This window comes from Diabrotica undecimpunctata, chromosome 1, assembly GCF_040954645.1.
Source record: "Diabrotica undecimpunctata isolate CICGRU chromosome 1, icDiaUnde3, whole genome shotgun sequence".
In the NCBI taxonomy this organism is placed as follows: Eukaryota; Metazoa; Arthropoda; class Insecta; order Coleoptera; family Chrysomelidae; genus Diabrotica; species Diabrotica undecimpunctata.
Window position 1 is genome coordinate 27,500,949 of NC_092803.1, and position 19,559 is coordinate 27,520,507.

General features: G+C 32.5%; 1 protein-coding gene across 25 annotated transcripts in view; it reads left to right on the top strand.

Annotated features, from left to right (window-relative positions):
• The window catches only part of cac (calcium voltage-gated channel subunit cacophony), a 405,056-nt gene that overhangs the window by 267,810 nt on the left and 117,687 nt on the right, over nucleotides 1–19,559 (top strand). For 16 of the 25 annotated variants that reach the window (XM_072539658.1, XM_072539662.1, XM_072539656.1 and 13 more), the window contains one exon: nucleotides 4,721–4,765. The exons of the other annotated variants lie outside the window; for them this stretch is intronic. In XM_072539658.1, coding sequence (XP_072395759.1) covers nucleotides 4,721–4,765 — 45 coding nt within the window. The remainder of the gene's footprint in view (nucleotides 1–4,720; nucleotides 4,766–19,559) is intronic. 25 annotated transcript variants of the gene reach the window in all.

Consider the following 19,559-nt stretch of genomic DNA (forward strand, 5'->3'; position numbering starts at 1 on the left):
GATTTCTCTTTTTCAATATGGAATTCTCGTAACTCTGTATTACCTTAACTGGTTCAATGATTGTCTATAATAATGATATTATTTTTATCTTTTTCTTCTTTAAGTTCCATCTTCTATCGCAGGTTGAAAATCATCATGGTTATGCGGCCCTGTTGACTGCCGCTCTACTGTTCTGCACTACTGCATTCAAATCATTCCCTTAAGTTCTTAAGCCACGGTATTTTTCATTTTCCCACATTTCACTTCCCTCGAATTTTGCCTTGCATAATAAGCTGCAATAATGAGTATCTTTGTCCTCTCAAAACATGGCCTAAGTACTTAAGTTTTCTTCTTTTGATAGTCAATATTATTTCAGCTTTATTTCTTATTCTTCTGGTAACTTCTGCGTTTGATATCATTTGAGTCCATGATATTCGTAGGATTTTTCTGAAACTCCAAAATTCAAAGTCGGCCAACTTATTCAAAGTTTCGTTCACTCGTCGCTATTAATTTATCTATATCGTTACATTTTCGCTATTTAATAGTGCTAGGTGTTTTAAAACTTGCCATTACTGCCCATTTTGTATTTCTTATTACGTGTCTAGATCTAAATATCTATAAGTCGCTTTAGACCCTCTATTGCTTCATTCTTTCTTTCTTCTGTAACCTTTCTCAATTCTATTTTTCTTCATATTATTTTTGGAAGTATTGTTATGAAAATTTTCTGCTGTTTATTCTTCGTATGTATCCCAGACATCCAATAAAATCATTAACAAACTAAATCCTGAATATGAGTTTCTTCTCATTAGATTTAATTCATTATGATGCGAAAAATTTTTTGTATCTAGTGTTGTTTAGCCATTATAAAACCAGTTTTCATTTTGCACTGTTTGTAAAATTTGCACCGTTTTGTGGTCTTTCCAAAATTTCTGTGTTAGATCAGTTATAACTTCAAAAGCTCTTTCAACTTTAAAATCGTTCATAAAGGGTGATGATAAGATTTTTTTTTGTTATATGCTATTCTTTATCACCAAGAGAGAAAGAAGGGCCTGGAATACTACGGCCACTTACCCATTCCCACGGTGCCTCACAGAAGGATTTCGACCAACCAATTCGAAGTGCTCTCTGGGTAGATTCCATCTTTGGTAAATTATTATTAATTCTTACATCGGTAAGGAAACGAGGGCCCTTTTCTTGACTGGCTGTTTCCGTTGGGTAGTTTTGGCATTTAAACACCGCTCTTGCCAGGCGTGTTAGTGAGTTGGTTGGAAAAATTGATAGGATATGGTAGATATTGGCTGTAAATGAGGACATGATTTCTCTCCAGTACATAATTTGGGAAGTATCAAGGTATGACAGTTTTGCATTCCTAAAGTAGATCTATCTTATATCGGGATTGGAGAGTACCTATCCGCTACTCTAAAACAAACGCATAAAAAGAGTAAAAATAAAAAAAAATGAGAATGCAACTATCCAAACCTAAATACCTAAACAAAACTTAAAAATAAAAAAATAAAAATAAAATAAAAAATAAAAATTTGAGAGCAACGATAAACAGTATTAAGAATATTACAATATCAAAATAAAAAGACTCTTATAAATAATTAAAAACAATACGAAAACGAACGAAATGACGATATTAGGAAAAACGTATTACGTATGGAATAAAAGGAAATATATAAAATAGTGCCAGAATGTAGGTCAAGTCGTGTTTGAAAACACAATTATAAAATATTTTATATTCTTTAACCAAGAATTCGGCCAACAGATCTTCTCCTTTGAATCTTTCCCTGTATTATAAGTCTACAAATTTCCTATTTTGGTCCCATCATTACCTCATCATTACCTGGCTTAGGTATTCTAGTTGTGTTGTTTTTATAGTGATTATTAGTTCTATTTCTTTAACAACCTTTTTCAATAATTATATATTTGTAATTATATCAGTCCATGATATTTTTACTACCCTGCGATTTAACCGGAGTTCGAAAGCCTCGATTCTTTTTAAATTGCATTTTTTATTTCTATCCAAGTCTGAGTTTCATATAATAATATTGAAAATATATAAGATAATTTTTGCGAGCGCAAGGGTGACCCTCATCCTCCTGGCCTTTTGGCATATGGCCGTGAGCGACACCACTGGCCTTACAAGTCCGACATCATTTGAAGGTGACTCTTTGCCGAAACAGCGTGGGGCTCTATCTTCCACGTAGTCCCTGCTTTGCTACACGAATACCCATCTGTTATCCCCATAACAGGCGAAAAGGTGAACGCAGGTAGGAATAAGGTCTCAATCTAGCCGAAAATCCTACTCCTCTACTACATGTCTTCATAGTGGGATTGTACCGCAAACTTACGTCCTCAGTGGAGAGAGGACATGTGAAGTTTGCAGTTCGGTCAACTTAACTTTGGTTATGTGGAATAAAAGTAGTGTGGTCCTACAAGAGCTTGTCTCGGATAATAAGTGCGAAGTCGTCACCTTAAACGACGCGACGGCTCTTCACATCTCTCTTAAGTCACTCTCATTCCTTTTCATAAGTCACCTTGTATGACAGGTAGGGAGAAGTGCTCTAGCAATATTCTATTGCCGCTGCTAGTCTTTTTTGGTGGGGGGGGGGGCTTTTCCTTATTTCGCAGAGAAATGTTCTTTTCCAGAGAAGCCGTCGGTTAAATAGTTCTAGGCCACAGAGTGTGCAGCTTAAATCTCCACGAAACAATCTTACTTTGTGCATGCTGACTTAAGCATATGGAGCAAAAAAAGCCTGTTATAACTACTGCTTGTTCTCAGTACTTTAGTTTGTACACTAGCACGTGTATATCCAATATACATTTTGCCAGGTGCTGGATGGAATATACTTTTCCAGTGTGAGTTATGTTGTGTTCGGATCCAGATCCTTTTCCCCTAACTGTACTTTTGACGCTCATAAAGTAGGCTCTGGAACGAAATATTTTACAGGTGATTTACTTAGCAAGTTGACTAGTTATTTCGTTACCCTATATTTCCCGATGACTTTTCAACCATACTATGTGAAACTAGTCTTTTCTTTTCTGTATGCGAAGTTCTTCTCAGTATACCGACACCATTTTAAAAACTACCTTAGAGATTCTAAGGGTCCCCATATCGGCTTGATTATAAATTCAATTTTATTTTGCATAACTCACCATGTTGAGAATTACTACAAATTATTTTGCACACGAATATTCTGTGTTTACAGAGAAACATGCCAAGATGATGAGATTGTGTGGGAGTTAAAAGAAATGTTCTATTTTTATGTTTTGTTTTATTATTAAATCTAATGCATTTATATATATATATATATATATATATATATATATATATATATATATATATATATATATATATATATATATATATAATATATACGCCAGTAAATGATGTATGAAGACAATTCGTCGATCTATCGTGTTTAAATTGGTAATCAACACAATGTTATGACGTCATTTTGCTCTCCCATGGCCTCATCAGACAATGGGCCTGAAAATAATAAATTAAATGCAAAAGGCCAACGAATGTCTCCTTAATTGTTTCCTACTTAAGTGGTTAGCATAAAAAGGTGCCATTTACTTTTATGGCGTAAACACAAATAATTTAATAATATCGTTTTCTATTCTTCGCGCTATACGAAATGTGTAAAAGTTACATCTTCTAGCAAATCCTACAATCGCTTTAATATATAAAGCCACTATATGGCGTAGGAGCACAATTCGCCAATATCTCGTGTTTGAATTGGTAATCAATACAGTGTTACACAGTGACACTGAAACAGAAAACGATATTGATGTATGTAGATGGCACATTTGTACGCTAACCACTCGAGTGGGAAACAATTAGGAGACATTCAGACTGTTTTAAATTTAACTTTTTACTCTTTACACGGAAACCTGGCCTCTAATTATTCTACACAACCTTGTTCTCTTAAGAATTAAAACCAAGAGTCTTTACTCATCTTCCAACCTTGCCGGCCCCTTCCCTTGCCCTTCTTCTATTGTGTCCAATTTCATTGGTCGATAAATCTATTCATAAATAAACTTAGTTTATTTTAATTCTTTGGAAGAAATTCCGAATTCCACTGTTTGCTAATAAACAAACCGTTTTATCTATTTAGGTACTAATCTTTTTTAATGCATATTTTTATATCATATTTAAATACATTACTTTTTTTGCTATATTATTATAATAAAAGAATAGTCAATAATTCATTTCTTTAATTTATAGAGATCTATGATTATAACAATATATACATATAACCGATCATTTACGGTTATTACAGATTCTCCTTTACCTTTTCACATATCTTCTATTACACGTTACCTCTTTTAAGAAGTTTAAACAATACATACTAAAAAATTTGTAATTCGTCAGAAAGCTAGAACTGTCAATAATGAAAAATGTAGATACTAGACAAAAGATGAGACATTTTTACTTGACCAATCGTTTATTCTCTTCGATCGTTGCCATATTTTTTTTGGGAAAATTATACAGAAAGCAAAAGTTTCTTTTAAAAATATGTTTTTTTAATAGATATTCTTCAAAGACCTCTCGATCACTAGAGCAATTCTTTTTCTTAGTCAGACCTAAGTATCTAGAGCTAGAAGGTAACTCATTTCAGAAGGATTAGGCTCAATAGTGTACTATGAAGGTTAGTCATAGCATGATTAGGATTAACTTAGATACAGCCGCACCTCATTCTCTGACTTCTAACTTTTGCACTGATTTTTGTAGAGAACGGAACTTGATTTACCTGCGACCATAGGGAAGTGGATGCAGGTATGTATTTTCTGGTTTTGGAAAACTTAATGGAAACTGTAGGCAATGATTTTTGACATTGAAAAAGTCTTTATTTGTTTAGAAGTGCTTTCTGCTTACATTTAGTTAAAGATTACTAATCATAATTTATATAGATTGTCGCAAAATTCTGGGCTTCTATTATTTGAAAAAAACTATTATTTTTTTATCATAAAGTTCTTCGAGGCCAAAATTTTGCCGTATCCTCTCTACGAGATAAGTAAAGCATAAGCATAAAGAAAAATATAAATAATATTAAGATTAAAAAATAAGTTAATTAAACGATAAATAAGGAAAACATATGTGAATACATATTCAGTAAAAAAATCAAGCATTGTTTTAATTTAAAACTTGTCTGATAAAAGCATGCCAATGCTTCCTTTGATAGCTGTTACTGATTAATTTCTATTTAAAATGGCGCTTATAAACATTCTCGCTTCTTAGATAATGATATTTTGAGAAAACCATGTGATATTACAAACTTGATTAAGAAAAACATAAATTCAGAATTTTTTTATACTATATTTATTAAATGTTTTATATTCCAAGATATTGCGCACTATTCAATTTAATTTAACCGCAAGATTACAGAAAGTATTATAATTAAAAAAAAGAACAGTGTATTATTAAGACTTTTAAATCATCCAATTGGGTCGATCGCCAAAAGCTTCTCTCCAATTATATTCATAATTAATCAAGTAGAGTATTCGCCAACATAATAATTATTACCGAAATTAAGATTACGCTCATAATATATGTATTTGTTTATTTATTATATTATGTATTGTTCTATTTACTCCATAACACCGGTGAGGACATACCCAGGAGCCTACAAGTAGGACCTTAACCCACTGATTGATAGAAAAAACTCAAGACAAAGAAGATACGACGCAGTGTAAACAAAAAATACGATTTAAGACAGAAGTAAGACGAATACATAAATACCTCCATAAAAGACTAGGACGACAACTCACACTGTTTGTCAGGTACGATAACTCCTAGCGCCACCTACAAAAGAAATTTGAACTACCAACTGACATTTCAATCATATTTTGTTCTTGAAACTCATTCTACAAATTGATGATTCAAATATTTTTTGAGTGTTTTGTTGTTGAGGTACAAAAGTTTGTCGGATTGTGACGGATGGTACATCATTGGAAAGGAGAGGTGATAGCGAACATGGTGAGATAGAAAAAGACATACATAACATCATTACAGGCATTACATCAAATCTACGTTTTTATTGGTCCGATTGGAGTGAGTGAAATGAAAAGGGAGGATATAACGAATATACTAAGATAGAAAAAACAAACAAGGCCACTACCAAAACCGCACTACACATCATCTTTGTTATTAATAAACGTATGGTTACATACGAGATATCATAGGGCACTACGGATAAAAATAGATTTCCCATAAGACAAATTTTGGTGTATTGACTCAAAGAAGACCTCTGTCTGAGTACAAAATAAACAACTGATCGAATCCCAATATGCAAAATTGCAAATGAAAGAAGAGAATATAACGAATATATTGCAATAGAAAAAAAAACAAGGTGACTACCAAAAGGGCACTACATAGCATCTTATTTATCGCCGGACGTATAGCGACATACAATATATTACATGACACTATATATGAAAATAGATACACTTTAAGGTAAATTTATTTATAGGACAAAATTATTAGTTATTTATTTATATAACAGGATGATGCAAAATAGGAACTTTACATAGAATCTTAGAAGACATACAATAAAAATTATTCAAATCACCTAAAATAAAAAAAATCACTAATGAAAAACCAAATTTTAGATATGATGGAAGAAAGGCAAAAGTGCAAAAATGGCGATATGACATGATAAAGAGGGATAGACAAAATTATTAAAAAAACAATTAGAATATCTAAGTGCATAATGTACGAATGTGACGATTTATAAAAATATATTTGGTTTTCAGATCAAACAGATCCATTCCTTGGGTTTGAGTGCTCAAATGATATTGTAGAGAAACCACCTCACAGTGTTACCATTTAGAATGATATGTAGGGAAATGGGTTATTTATCCTAATTTTATTGATATTTATTATATTGGTATTATCCAGTTACTATCACTTACTTGCATTATAGAAAGAATATTATTATACCTTTCGGGAAGAGTTTTGGAAAATTTTTGGTTCATATAGACTGCAGTTGGACAGGCAATCATTTCAATATGATATCGTAACGAGCCATACAGCCACATGCTCCATAGATTTACTTCGCAAACGTTTTGAAAATAGACTAATTGATTGTGAAAGATACTTTACAAATTCTTTTCACTCACCTGATCTGACACCACTTGATACGTACATCTCGTACATGTTGATGTGGTTCGTAATAAACTTATAACATCTGGCATAAAACATTCAAAACTATGACAAAAAATAATATCTTTTCAGCAATCGTAGCAACCACTGTTTATAAATACGTTCAATAATACAAAAAATCTTGGACAAGGCCCTCAACTAAGAGCGAAAAATATGTCAAGAGCAACAAAGTGCAAACTTTAACTGGTAGAACGATGCTTTAAAAGAAAAGTATTGAGCATCATATATGGCTGAATTAACAAACAGGGTCTGTGGAGAAGGCAATATTATTTAGTGAGCTGCTGAAATAACCATGCTAAACAGGTTGGTAGGAAGAAGAAGGGGAAGAACTCAGATATCTGGACGATGTACAAAACGATTTAAGGGAGATTGGAACAAAAGGATGGAGAAGACAGACACTAGACAGGAAAAGATAGAGAATATTGTAAGGTAGGCCTGGGCTCACAAAGGGTGAGGCTGTACTTGGTTGTAGCGCTAACTGATGATAAATAGGAAAAATCTTTATTAAATGCAACCATTATTTCGGTACTTTCTACTTTGACGAATACCAAGCAAACCGCTTAAGCAATACCAGGGCTCCACATTTCAGGACGCCTTTGTTGATGCTACAGGACCCGATTTAATCCTTAGGGACCGAAAGGAACAGATTTCTTAAAAAAGTATAAAACAAAGACCTATACTTTTCGTTTAATAATTAAATATATCTAATTTAATAATCCATTAAATTTTGAAAAATCCATTTAAAAGTCCCATTTTTATTTGAAACAACAAACACTGTTCAATTTCAGTTTAAAAGAATGATCCCAGCAAGTGATCTAATAAAACAAATATCTGTAAAATAGAAAGATGATTAATGCTGAAAAAAAAAGTTGCAATAAATTTCGATATATATCCTTCTTCATCTTTTAGTGCTAATTTTTGGATATTTGCGACAACATTGGTCACCTTAATTTTGTTATTTTGTCAACAGCTGATTAGAATAGTTCGGTGCATGACATTCCGGTCAATTGTCTAAACATTTTGTCCATGATCTTCATCGACCTATATCTTTACTAACTTCGATTTTACCCACAGAACTAATTGTCAAAGACGATATTTATTATTTCGTACTCATAATACGCTGATCCTACTGATTTCAATATTTCTGGTTTTCTTCAAGTCCTTCAAGAATTGTATTAGATAGATTCAATGGGCTATTGGCCCATTTGACTGTGACCTTTTCGGATGTATTGTAGTCCTCTAATTCTTGATTACATTTTGCTGCCTGGCCCTTTTTGAAAGATCTAATAGCTTCAAAAGAATTGTGATATACCCATATCCTTGCGGATTCTTTCATAAATTTTCGACAATAGCACCATACTTCTAAAGATTTGAGCAGATAAGAGAACTGACAAGACAAACGGCTCAGGCAAACAGCACGTGATCGGCCGCGGTGAACAGCGATCCGGCCATCGTCGCGGCGATCTGAGATATGGGGACATCACAGATGATGAGATATCTTTATAAGCAATACAGTATTACTTTTTTATTGAAAACAGATCGTTAGTTTTTATAGTTATTTTATTATTTATGTTGCAATATACCAATTTTACTGGAAATGAGAAGCTAGGACGAGGAGGAACAGCTGCTTCTATTATTGTTGTGAAATAGTAGAAAAAAGACCATATTGTTTATATAATATCAGTAAGAAGACAGAAAAATTTGGGGAATAATACCGCTTGAGTATTGAACTGTAATCACATGAAAATATATTTTTCAAATATTTTCGTATGCCGCGAGAATGTTTGGAGGATCAGAATTCTACCAAATTAAACGCGCCATAAATTTGTAATTTTGTACAACTGTATCGTGCTGCGAAGCAATAAGGTCCAATAAAGACTAAAAGACTAGCTCGCTGCCACATATCGTGCTTTGTGTGGCGGGGATAATGCAATCGTGTGTAGTACAAGCAGATTGCCCGCTGGCCTCGGTCAGATATAGCTGTTCCCCGCGATAGATCGCATACTCTGCGCCGGAGCCTTTAATCTTATTCGAAACGGTACATTAAGGCTTATATTAAAAAGTATATTTCTCATTCCGTCAAATGCCATTCCAGCTTTGTCGTTTTCAAACTATACGTTCTAAAAGAGACCAAGTAATGTGCCAAAAACAAACTTTTGCTTACTAAAAGGATGTGTATATTCCTACAGTTAGCCTCATGTCATAGGGTTTACTCGCAGCTTTTACCTTTGTGTGCCACTGCATTCGAGATTGCTGATTATCTCGACTTTTATTGAAATACCAGGTGTGGAATTTTGTAACTCTTTTCTGAATAGTTAGTTATATGTTATAAATTAAATATCAAATACGAGACCTAAGAACTCTGTTTGACTTTTGTCTTTAGTTGAAGCTCTTCAACTTCAAGCTCTGTAAAAAATCTTCTGTTTTATAAACTCTTGGTCTCTAACCTGTATTAGATATATCAAATTAGTAGAAGCAGTGTAAACAGGGAAAAAGTATCAGATTAGATATTATTTATTCTACATTACTACTATTGATAATCATCATCATCTTTGGCTCGACAATCCTCTGTGGATCTTGGCCTGCTCTAAGATTCGTCACCATTGTGTTCGGTTTCTGGCAACATGTTGCCATCTTCTGATTTTTAATATCCGTAAGTCGGTTTTAACTCCATCTAACCACCTAATTCGCGGTCGGCCTTTACTTCTTCTTCCTACAGGTGTTCCTGTGATTAGCTTTTTAGCAATCGTATTTTCTGGCATTCGTATTATGTGTCCAGCCCATCTAAGTCGCTGTGTTTTAATGAACGTTATGGTATCTGGCTCATCAAAGAGCTGATACAATTCAAAATTATATCTTCTGCGCCACTGCCCTTGGTCGTTTATAGCTCCAAATATTTTGCGGAGTATTTTACGCTCAAATATTCCCCAAAGTCTTTCATCTTTCTGCGTTAGAGTCCATGTTTCTGCTCCATATGTGAGAACCGGCCTCAGCAATGTTTTGTATATAATAATTTTAGTTCTTCTTTGAATGTTTCTTGAGTGGAAATGCTTTTGGAGTCCATAGTATGCCCTATTTGTAAGATTTATTCGTCTTTTGATTTCTTCGCTTGTTTTATTGGTAGCAGTCAATAGCGACCCAAGGTATGTGAAGTTGTCAACATGTCCAAATGTATGACTTCCAAAGACTGTTTCTCGTTCCTCATTTGCTATCGGATCCTTTGTAACCAACATGTACTTGGTTTTGTCTTCTCGTTGATGACTAGACCGACCTGTTTCGCCGCTGTTTCCAATTCTAGGAGATATTGCTCAACATCTCGCTTGTCTGAGTCCATCTTTTATCTCAAAGGATCTAGAATTCTCTCCCTGTATTCTAACACTGGCTTCTAAGTTAGACATTGTCATTCTCGTTAGTCGGATAAGTTTCTCTGGTATACCAAACTCATACATTGATTGGTATAGCACTGTTCTCTTGACACTGTCGTATGCGGCCTTGATAATAAATGTCTTTTTCTCCCCATACTCAAAGCCCTTGTCAAGGAATGGTGACACTCTAAATATTGTTAGGTTGCTGTATCCATTGGCTGCGATTCTATGCCACATGGGTGTCTTCATATGGGAATTTTCCCACCAGAGTCTTTACTTGGTCTACTTATCTTCTTGGAAATCTTCTTCTTGATCTTTCTTCCTCTACCTTTCCTTCTTCTACCAATAGTTCCATAGTTCCCTTTTTTTTTGGCTATATAGCTGAAATAATTTAAGTATGCTCGGTTCACTTTTTTTAATAGCCTGTCTTTTATATTAAGTACTTCCAGAATTGACAGGTTGGTTCTATGGTCTGTTCAGGCCACGCATGGAATTCTTCTATTTCTATTTCAAAGCCGTCGATCTTTTTTCTATCGATTTTTTTAAAGGGCATGTTTTAGCCCATTATATGGGAATATTTCTTGTTATTGTTAGGTCTTTTCAAATTTTAATTAATTTAGCTGTTGCGGTTCGGGCCAGTGCTAATTTACGCTTGATTATTGAGGATCTTTGGTCATTCATCATCAACTAGCCTATATTTGTCCACTGTTGAACGTAGGCCTTACATCCAGTTTGTGGTGATTCGCTTTATATCACCTGTCCATCTAGTTGATTTTCGTCCTTTGTTTCGATGTAACTCTTATCTTATTGCTATCGCCATTATTGGTCATCAAATATGTCTACCGTTTTGAAATTCGCCGCTTAGCGTATGTGCAATAGAGGAGTATTTGCATTGTGTATGATGAGTATTTTTGTTTTTTTGGTGTTCATTTAAAGTCAGAATTCTTTGCTTCTCCGGCTTAGGCATTTAATGAGCGATTATTTCGACTTCGTTTGCTGCTATCATAAGTGTAATCTGCGTATGGCAGGTTACTGATTTTTCAGTCTCTTATAGTGAACCCTCCACCCATTCTTTTAGTACTTTCCTCATTATATATTGTATAATAGTGATAATAAAACGCAGTCTTGTATAGTTCCTTTTTTGTTTGTGATTTAAAATCTCGGACCAAATATTTAACTTTTTAAATAGTTCATGACTTTTATAGTCAGTTTGAATGTTGCTTCAGTTTTTGACACACCTTATTTATATGAATATTTTTATCTCTAATGAACATACATTTTATTTTTCCGCTTAGTATTTCTTCTTGTTTCATTCAGTGAATGTGAGGTTTCTCCTGGCATGCAAATATAACTGTTCTTTAAGCGATCATAAAAACTAGAGAACAACATTGGCAAATATCTTCGAAAAATCCTATGGCATCGTTCCAATTGTGTGACTTTCGAAGGCTTCGGAAATCTGAAGATAAAGAAAAAACATTATACCGATAAATCATTGGTATGAAGCACACAAAAACAGAATATAATTAACTTGTTTAACAGTAAAGTTAATGTGGTGAAAAGTGAGAGAAAAGAATTTGCTTACGTTTTCTTTTATTATCCTTTCACTTGAAGGATTACAGTTGTAGTAAGACAATTTAAATATCTTGGAGCCATTTTTAATCAACAGAGTGAAAAAAAATTAAGAAATTAAAAACAAGAATATAAATTCGGTTTTTAGGTTAGTATAGGTTAGGGTATATTATATAAGAATGTTGTCAAATTGAAGGGTATATTGTTTCCTTCTCCATAAAAGAAACTAAACACAGCATTGATATATTTAAAAGCCTTTAGAATTCAAAGAATTATAGATGTACTGGAATTTCTAAAACATTTGGTTTAACAAAATTTGCATTGCCGTACTTGCAGCTTTAAACTTGTTTTCTAAAATTAAATAAAAGCTATATATTATACTCCTATTGCATAATTTAAATGGATTATTTTAAATAAAATATATGGTTGTCCTTTCTTCGAAAATATTTATATGCAGCGTTTACTAATCTTCGTTTTCCAAGTATTCTACCTGTTTGTCCAATATTTAAATTAGGCTGTTCCTAATATACTTCAAAATATCATTAGAGAATGTTATTGATGCATGTAGCAGTACAGCTTCACAGGCGTTTGAACAGCTTTGCCCTTTAGATTAATGGTAAAAGTCAAAATCGATAATATATATATAAATAAGTTTTCCAAAAACTGAGAATGCATTAAAAAGTAAAGTATATTAAAGATTGTGTAGTTACAAAATGATGTAGCCAGATAAAATTGTTTCCACAGGAAAATTATTACAAATTTATTGTGGTGACAAGTTTTTAATATGAAATTAATAGAAAATTAATTATTTCTGTAATCTTTTTCATTTTTTTAATAATTTTTTTTTCGAAAATTACATTTAAGGTAGGTTAATAAACAATTTAATGTTACTATTATATATTATTTCTCAATTTTTTTGAGAAGATTTGCTGTACACATTATTTTTAAAACTACAGTATTTGTAAACATCTAGATGACATTTGATATTAGTTTTTCAAAAACTAATATCAATGCATAAACAACATCAGAAGAAATTAAGATCTGTAGAAGAGTGAGACAGGGATGCGAGTTATCGCCACTTTTGTTTAACTTATATTCTGAAGAAATTTACAACAACACGCTCAATAATAGCAAATAACAAAGCAGGAGTTACCGTTAACGAAAAATTAGTTAACGACTTACGAGATGCAGATTACACTGTGATCATTAGAAGATCTACAACATCTAATCGAAAGATTAAGTATGAATAGTTCGGAGATGGGAATTACTATAAATGCCAAAAAAAAACCAAATTTATATTAATTAAAAAAAGACCACAACATTTACACCACATGTTAAGAATAACTGGTAACGTGATAGAATAAGTAGAAAAATATCAGTATTTGGGAACTTTGATCAATGAAACCAATGATCAAACTGCAGAAATAAACAGACGAATAGAGATTGCCAGGTTAGCATTTATACGAATGAAGCCGAATCTAACGTGCAGAAATTGAAAAATCAGACTATTTATCATTTAATGTTACATATTTTTAATATTATTATATGGAGCTGAGACTTGATACTAATAAAATAGCATTTAAAAAAAATCGAGGCTTTTAAATTCTGGTTATACCTCAGTGTATTAAAAATATCATGAACTGATAAAATTACAAATAAAGAAGTACTTCAGAGGATTGGTGAAAGAAAAAGAAATAATCACCACTATACAAAAAAGAAAACTAGAATACCTAGGCCACGTGATGAGGAGACCAAAATATGAAATTTTGAGACTCATTATATAGGAAATATTAAAGGAAGAATACGTGATTGGTATCAATGCACATCGATTGATTTGTTTAGAGCAGCAAGTTTAAAAATAAAGAGCCATTTTGATTGCCAACCTCTGTAGCGACACGGCATTCTAAGAAGAAGAAGTGACATTTACACCGAAAAAAATTGGCAACATGGTATGCACTAAATAATAGTAGAGTCAGCTACATATAAAAATTCCAATAATAATAAAACATTTATTTTATATTATCAAGCAAAATCAAGTAATAAACTATACAAACTACTGATCTACTAACTCAAAAAAAAAAGAAATAACGCATGCAGAGACAATCGACAAAACTGTTTAATAGTTTAACACCATATGAATCAATGTACATTAACAATGCGCCGATGAATCTTCTTGTTGCTAGTTTCAAAATAAACGTTTAATGAGGAACTAGGTATAAAAGAATAGAACATTTCAATAGCAATAAAAAATAAAATAAAATAATTTCCATATTTTTAAAAGTGAAACTGGAACAAACCATGAAGTGGAGATATCCAGGAGTGGCTAGTATACCTGTTGAATACAAACCACGTGGTGTTCGTGTGTATTAAGGTATAAAAAATGCTTATTAAAGCTTAAAATTTTTATTTTAAAGAATATCTTTTCGGAATTGAATCATTCCATCATCAGTTTAATAAAAAGTTGTTAAAAACATTGTATGGTCACATAAAAACATTGGAAGGACATCCGTATTAAAAAACAATCCACATGGTATTTATAAAGGTAAATGCAATAAACTGTTAACTTGTTGATTAATAAAAACTGAAATTGGGGGCATCTTACATGACCCCCTGTAGCTGGTGAGGTTTTATCGACTTACATTACCTCTGATCTGTGTTGGAGTCTAGGGCTAACTGATAGAAAGATATACTGATGTTGATATTAATCAACAAGTTAACAGTCTATTGCATTTACCTTTATAAATACCATGAGGATTGTTTTTTAATACTGATGTCCTTCCAATGTTTTTATGTGGCTATACAATGTTTTTAACAACTTTTTATTAAACTGATGATGGAATGATTCAATTCCGAAATGATCTTCTTTAAAATTAAAATTTTAAGCTTTTAATAAGCATTTTTTATACCTTAATACACACGAATACCACGTGCTTTCCCATATTTTTCTTTTTAATCAGATGGAAAAGGTAGTCCGGGATACACGAATGACAGACTTTGTTACTATTTACAATAATTCGATACAAATCTTATCATACGCTGAGGACATTGACACTACAGAGCGTAGCGTAGGCTTGGAAACGCTGGCGAAACAGGTCGGTCTAGTCATCAAATAAGCCAAAACCAAATACATGCCGATTACAAGGATACTCTGGCAAATTAGAAACATGAAATAGTCTTTGGAAGTCACAGCATTTAACGTATTGTCAGCTTCACACACCTTGGCTAGCTGGTGACTACTACCGCTTTTCTAATTCTATTTTTAATTTCCTGCGAGTAATCTTATTCTTAATTTATTATTGTGCAAATGTGTACATCGAAGCTTATCCACTAGTTTTTCGTTAATGGTAAGTTGTATACATATATACATACGTATACATAGGTAAATCTCCAACATCTTCCTTGTTAATTAGCATGATGTTGACTTCTAGGTCATATTTATTCTACTAACTTCGAAGTTCTTTGTTTATTAGGACCTGTGGTTCTAATGTAGATATTATTTTAATGGGGATAGGCCACAATTGAAGGTTAAAATAAGTTTATTGACATTTCAATTTTCACTTTGGAAATCGTTCTTAAAATACAAACATTAATAAATTAAACAAATTTTGTTACTATGTTTTTTGTTACCTGGTGAAAAATTCTTCTAATTTAATTTTATCTGACTCATTTATATTGACAATTCAGATATATTTTCAATATTCCCGAGTTGCGTTCCTGGGACGACTTTATTGTAAGATAGTTCATTCGATTACATGAAATCAACTTTAACTTGAGAATATCCGTCAGAAAAACATCATAGCATGTAACTCGTCTTTAAAACCGCATGCCATGATGACAGTAAAATTCTCCTGCGAGTGATTCCATAGTAAATTATGAAGAAAAAAAACCTCATATTACTATCCTGACATGGTAAGTATTTGGTCTTACATTTTGTTTACTCTCAATAAACACTAAATTCTGATTATATATGTTTGTTATTTAAAAAAACATAAATAATGTATCCTCGATATGTTACTGACTTACTAATACTGGTATTTTCTTTTTATTAACTTCTTATTATAATATGGTTAACTAGATCCTACTAGATAGCACTAAATAACATCCAAGCATATCTCCGGAAAATGAACATTCCATTTGACCCTAGGTTGATGGAAGACCGAACAAATTAGAAAAAAGTTGTACAGTCAGACAAGACCCACCCAGGGTTGTAGCGCTACGTGATGATGATGAACTAGATCCTACTGCATTCTGCCGAGGAATTTGCGTCAACATTGGTCTCATTTAGCATAATAAGAGCCGCTTATTTGATTTATTTTTACAATCCGTTTCTTTTAGGACTATACTTGAATCGTTCCATTGAAACCTGTTTATTGTTTATTTCGAAATGTTTTATTTTACCATCCGTGTTTACATTATGTGAGATGTACCAAATTCTCTATTTTTAATTTAAGATTGATGTTCACTTATTCTAACAGTTAATGGTCTTGATGTTTCACCTAAATAAAACTGATCGTATTCACAAGGTATTTTATAATACAATTTTTTGTGCCTTCTTGTTCATTGTTAGGTTTAGTTTTAGATAACATAGATCTCAGTGTGTTTGTTGTTTTAAATGTTCTTGAAATGACGAATTTATTTCCTATCCTTTAAAGTTTTTCTGATAATTCTTTTATGTATGGTATTGTTATTTCCCTCGTATTATTCATTGTGTATGCTGTAGGACCTCGTTCTAAAATGTTCTGTTCTATTTGGTCGAATGTTTTTTCTCCAAGAACGAATTTTCATTAGAACACGCAAATTTGGCTGTATCGTATAAGGATTTCATGATTCCCTTTTAATATTGATATTTTGATTTGATTTGTAATTTTAATATCTGTTGGTGTGTATTGGTTTTCTATACACCTGAGTCTCATATCCAGTATCGTTCTAGGTATCCAGTATATCCAGGAAAGGTAGTGTGTTATTATATAATTTGTTTTCTGACGGATATTCTCCAGTTAAAGTTGGTTTCAAGTAATCGAATGAACTATATTACAATAAAGTCGTCACAGGAACGCATTTTAGCAATATTGGCAATATCAGTTTAATGTCGTCTACTTTAAAATGTATAATATATGTCTGAATTGTCAATATAAATGAGTCAGATAAAATTAAATTATAGAAGAATTTTTCACTAAGTAACAAAAAACAAAATTTGTTTCATTTATTAATGTTTGTCGTTTGAGAACGATTTACGAAGTAGATATTAAAAGGCCAATAAACTTATTTTAACTTTTAATTGTGGCTTATTCCCATTAAAATAGTATCTACTTTAAAATGCCAGAAAAATATTGTGGTCTTAATTTCCTCTATAGCCAGTAAGTAACTCTGCAGCAATCTAAATTTCCTACACTACTATGCTGATGAAACTGTTACAGTTCTGTAAAAACTTCTTTGAAGCTAATTTTGTTCACAATCTCAAGCTCAATTTTTTGAACATACACTGTTTAATAGTTTCTTAATATAAATATTCCAAAACTGCTGACTAAGATGTAATTTTAGGAATTTACAAACCCTTTTTTAAATAGTTCTTTTACATATTCGTTTTCATGAACGCCCATGTGACATGTCACATGTGACATGTCATGTCTCCAAATCACTCTGATTGTAGCTTTATAAAGGCTTAAGATTTTTTAGTTAATCACTCATCGGGTCTGAATTTGGTCATTGCGATTGCTTGCTTTTTGGGATAATTACCTATTTCTTGATACCCTGTAGTCAACACTTTGAAGTTATGACAAATTAAGCCTAGAACACAGTAGCTTCCATTTTTAATAAAAAAAAATCCACAACGCAAAAAATTAAGACAATGGTATAAGTATTGAAGAATTAACCTTTTAACTACCACTTACAATAATATGTTGATCTACATGTGCCAGCGGAATATTAAAGCGGCTTCCCACGATCGGTGATATTGCAGACGATCGCGGACCAGCTCGCACCGATGCACCGCGAGAAATGTCTCGTCCGTGGTAGCACAGACACATCTGTGCTGGTGCGTCCTGTCCATCGAGAGTCGGTAACATCAAAGGTGCGGTACATGCCCGTGCGACACGTTCCGAGCGCGTCCGTGTTTGAACAGACAAGTGCAAGTCAGTGTTCATTCGCTGACACAAGTAGTAATTATCTGTAGTGTTGTCAAAGTTGTTTCGCAGTTTTTTTATAAGTTTTTTGCTAAAAAATGGAATGGGCAAATGAAGTTATTTTTTAAATTTGTATCAAAATGAACCAAGCTTATATAATTCTACGGCGCCAGAGCATAAGAACCGGAACGATATACGATGCATGGAACTGAATAAAAAATCAGTTAAAGAATAGTACTATTTCGATTAAAGACTTAAAAAAAAAGTTAAATTTTTTTGAAATAAAGTTAAATTAAACAGTACTGTCACGGACCGTAGGAAGAGCTCTGTCTGCGGTGCGTTGTCGTCCGTGCTCATCGGCTGTGCGCGATGATCTGCAGAATAGCCGATCGTGGGAAGCCGCTATTAGACACATAAACAAAGTTTGTAAAAACGCGGGAGCCGCGTTGCTTGCTGGCAGTTCATAGGTTAAGCTAATAACGAATTTTTTTAAAAACGTGGATAATTTATTATCAATGTGTCATATATTACTGGTCACTGTTGCAAAAATTATTAACATTTATTAAATGGTGCAAAAATAATCGATTTTTGGAATTATCTGGGAAAATTATTGAGGATTTGAACTTGTGACAATTTAAATTACCCGTCTCTTTATAACACAACAGTTTCTCAACACAAAAGTTGCTCCTAATGTAATTAAAAACCATATTTTTGGAGTTTGGCCTCTGTTTATAAAATAGGGCCAATCTGACATTACCCTGATACGTATTTTTCATGAAGTTTGTGTTCCCTATGACTTAAAATGATCAGATAACTGTAATATTTTTTTACCTACATTTTTTTCTAGACTGGGATAAATATTTATGTTATCACTTGAGCGGCCCTCTGAGATAACGGCACATGTCATCAGAAATAACTTTTTTAGTTATTAATCAATTTTATTTTACTATATTAATATAATTAAACTAATTTAGTTTTTATTCAATATATCTAATTTTTTGAAAAATCTGGTTACGTCACACGTATTTTGCATGTCGGATGACTAATGGGTGGGTTTTTGGTAAGTACCCTCACTATGTGACACGTACACAACACCAAGAACACACACACTTTCATTGTATATATCTAAATTTGTTGTATTGGTACTTGAATATAGTCAAAAAATTAGTAGAATTGGGATACGTTATGAATTTTGTTAAGAAAACAAATTTATATTTAAAATTTATAAAACTAATTTGAATACTGTTTCGGATGATGTTTTCATTAATTTAATTAATTAATTTAAAGAAAATAACCTTAACAATTTTTTTATTTTTTATTCAAGTTTAATAAAGTTTTGTATTATGACCTATT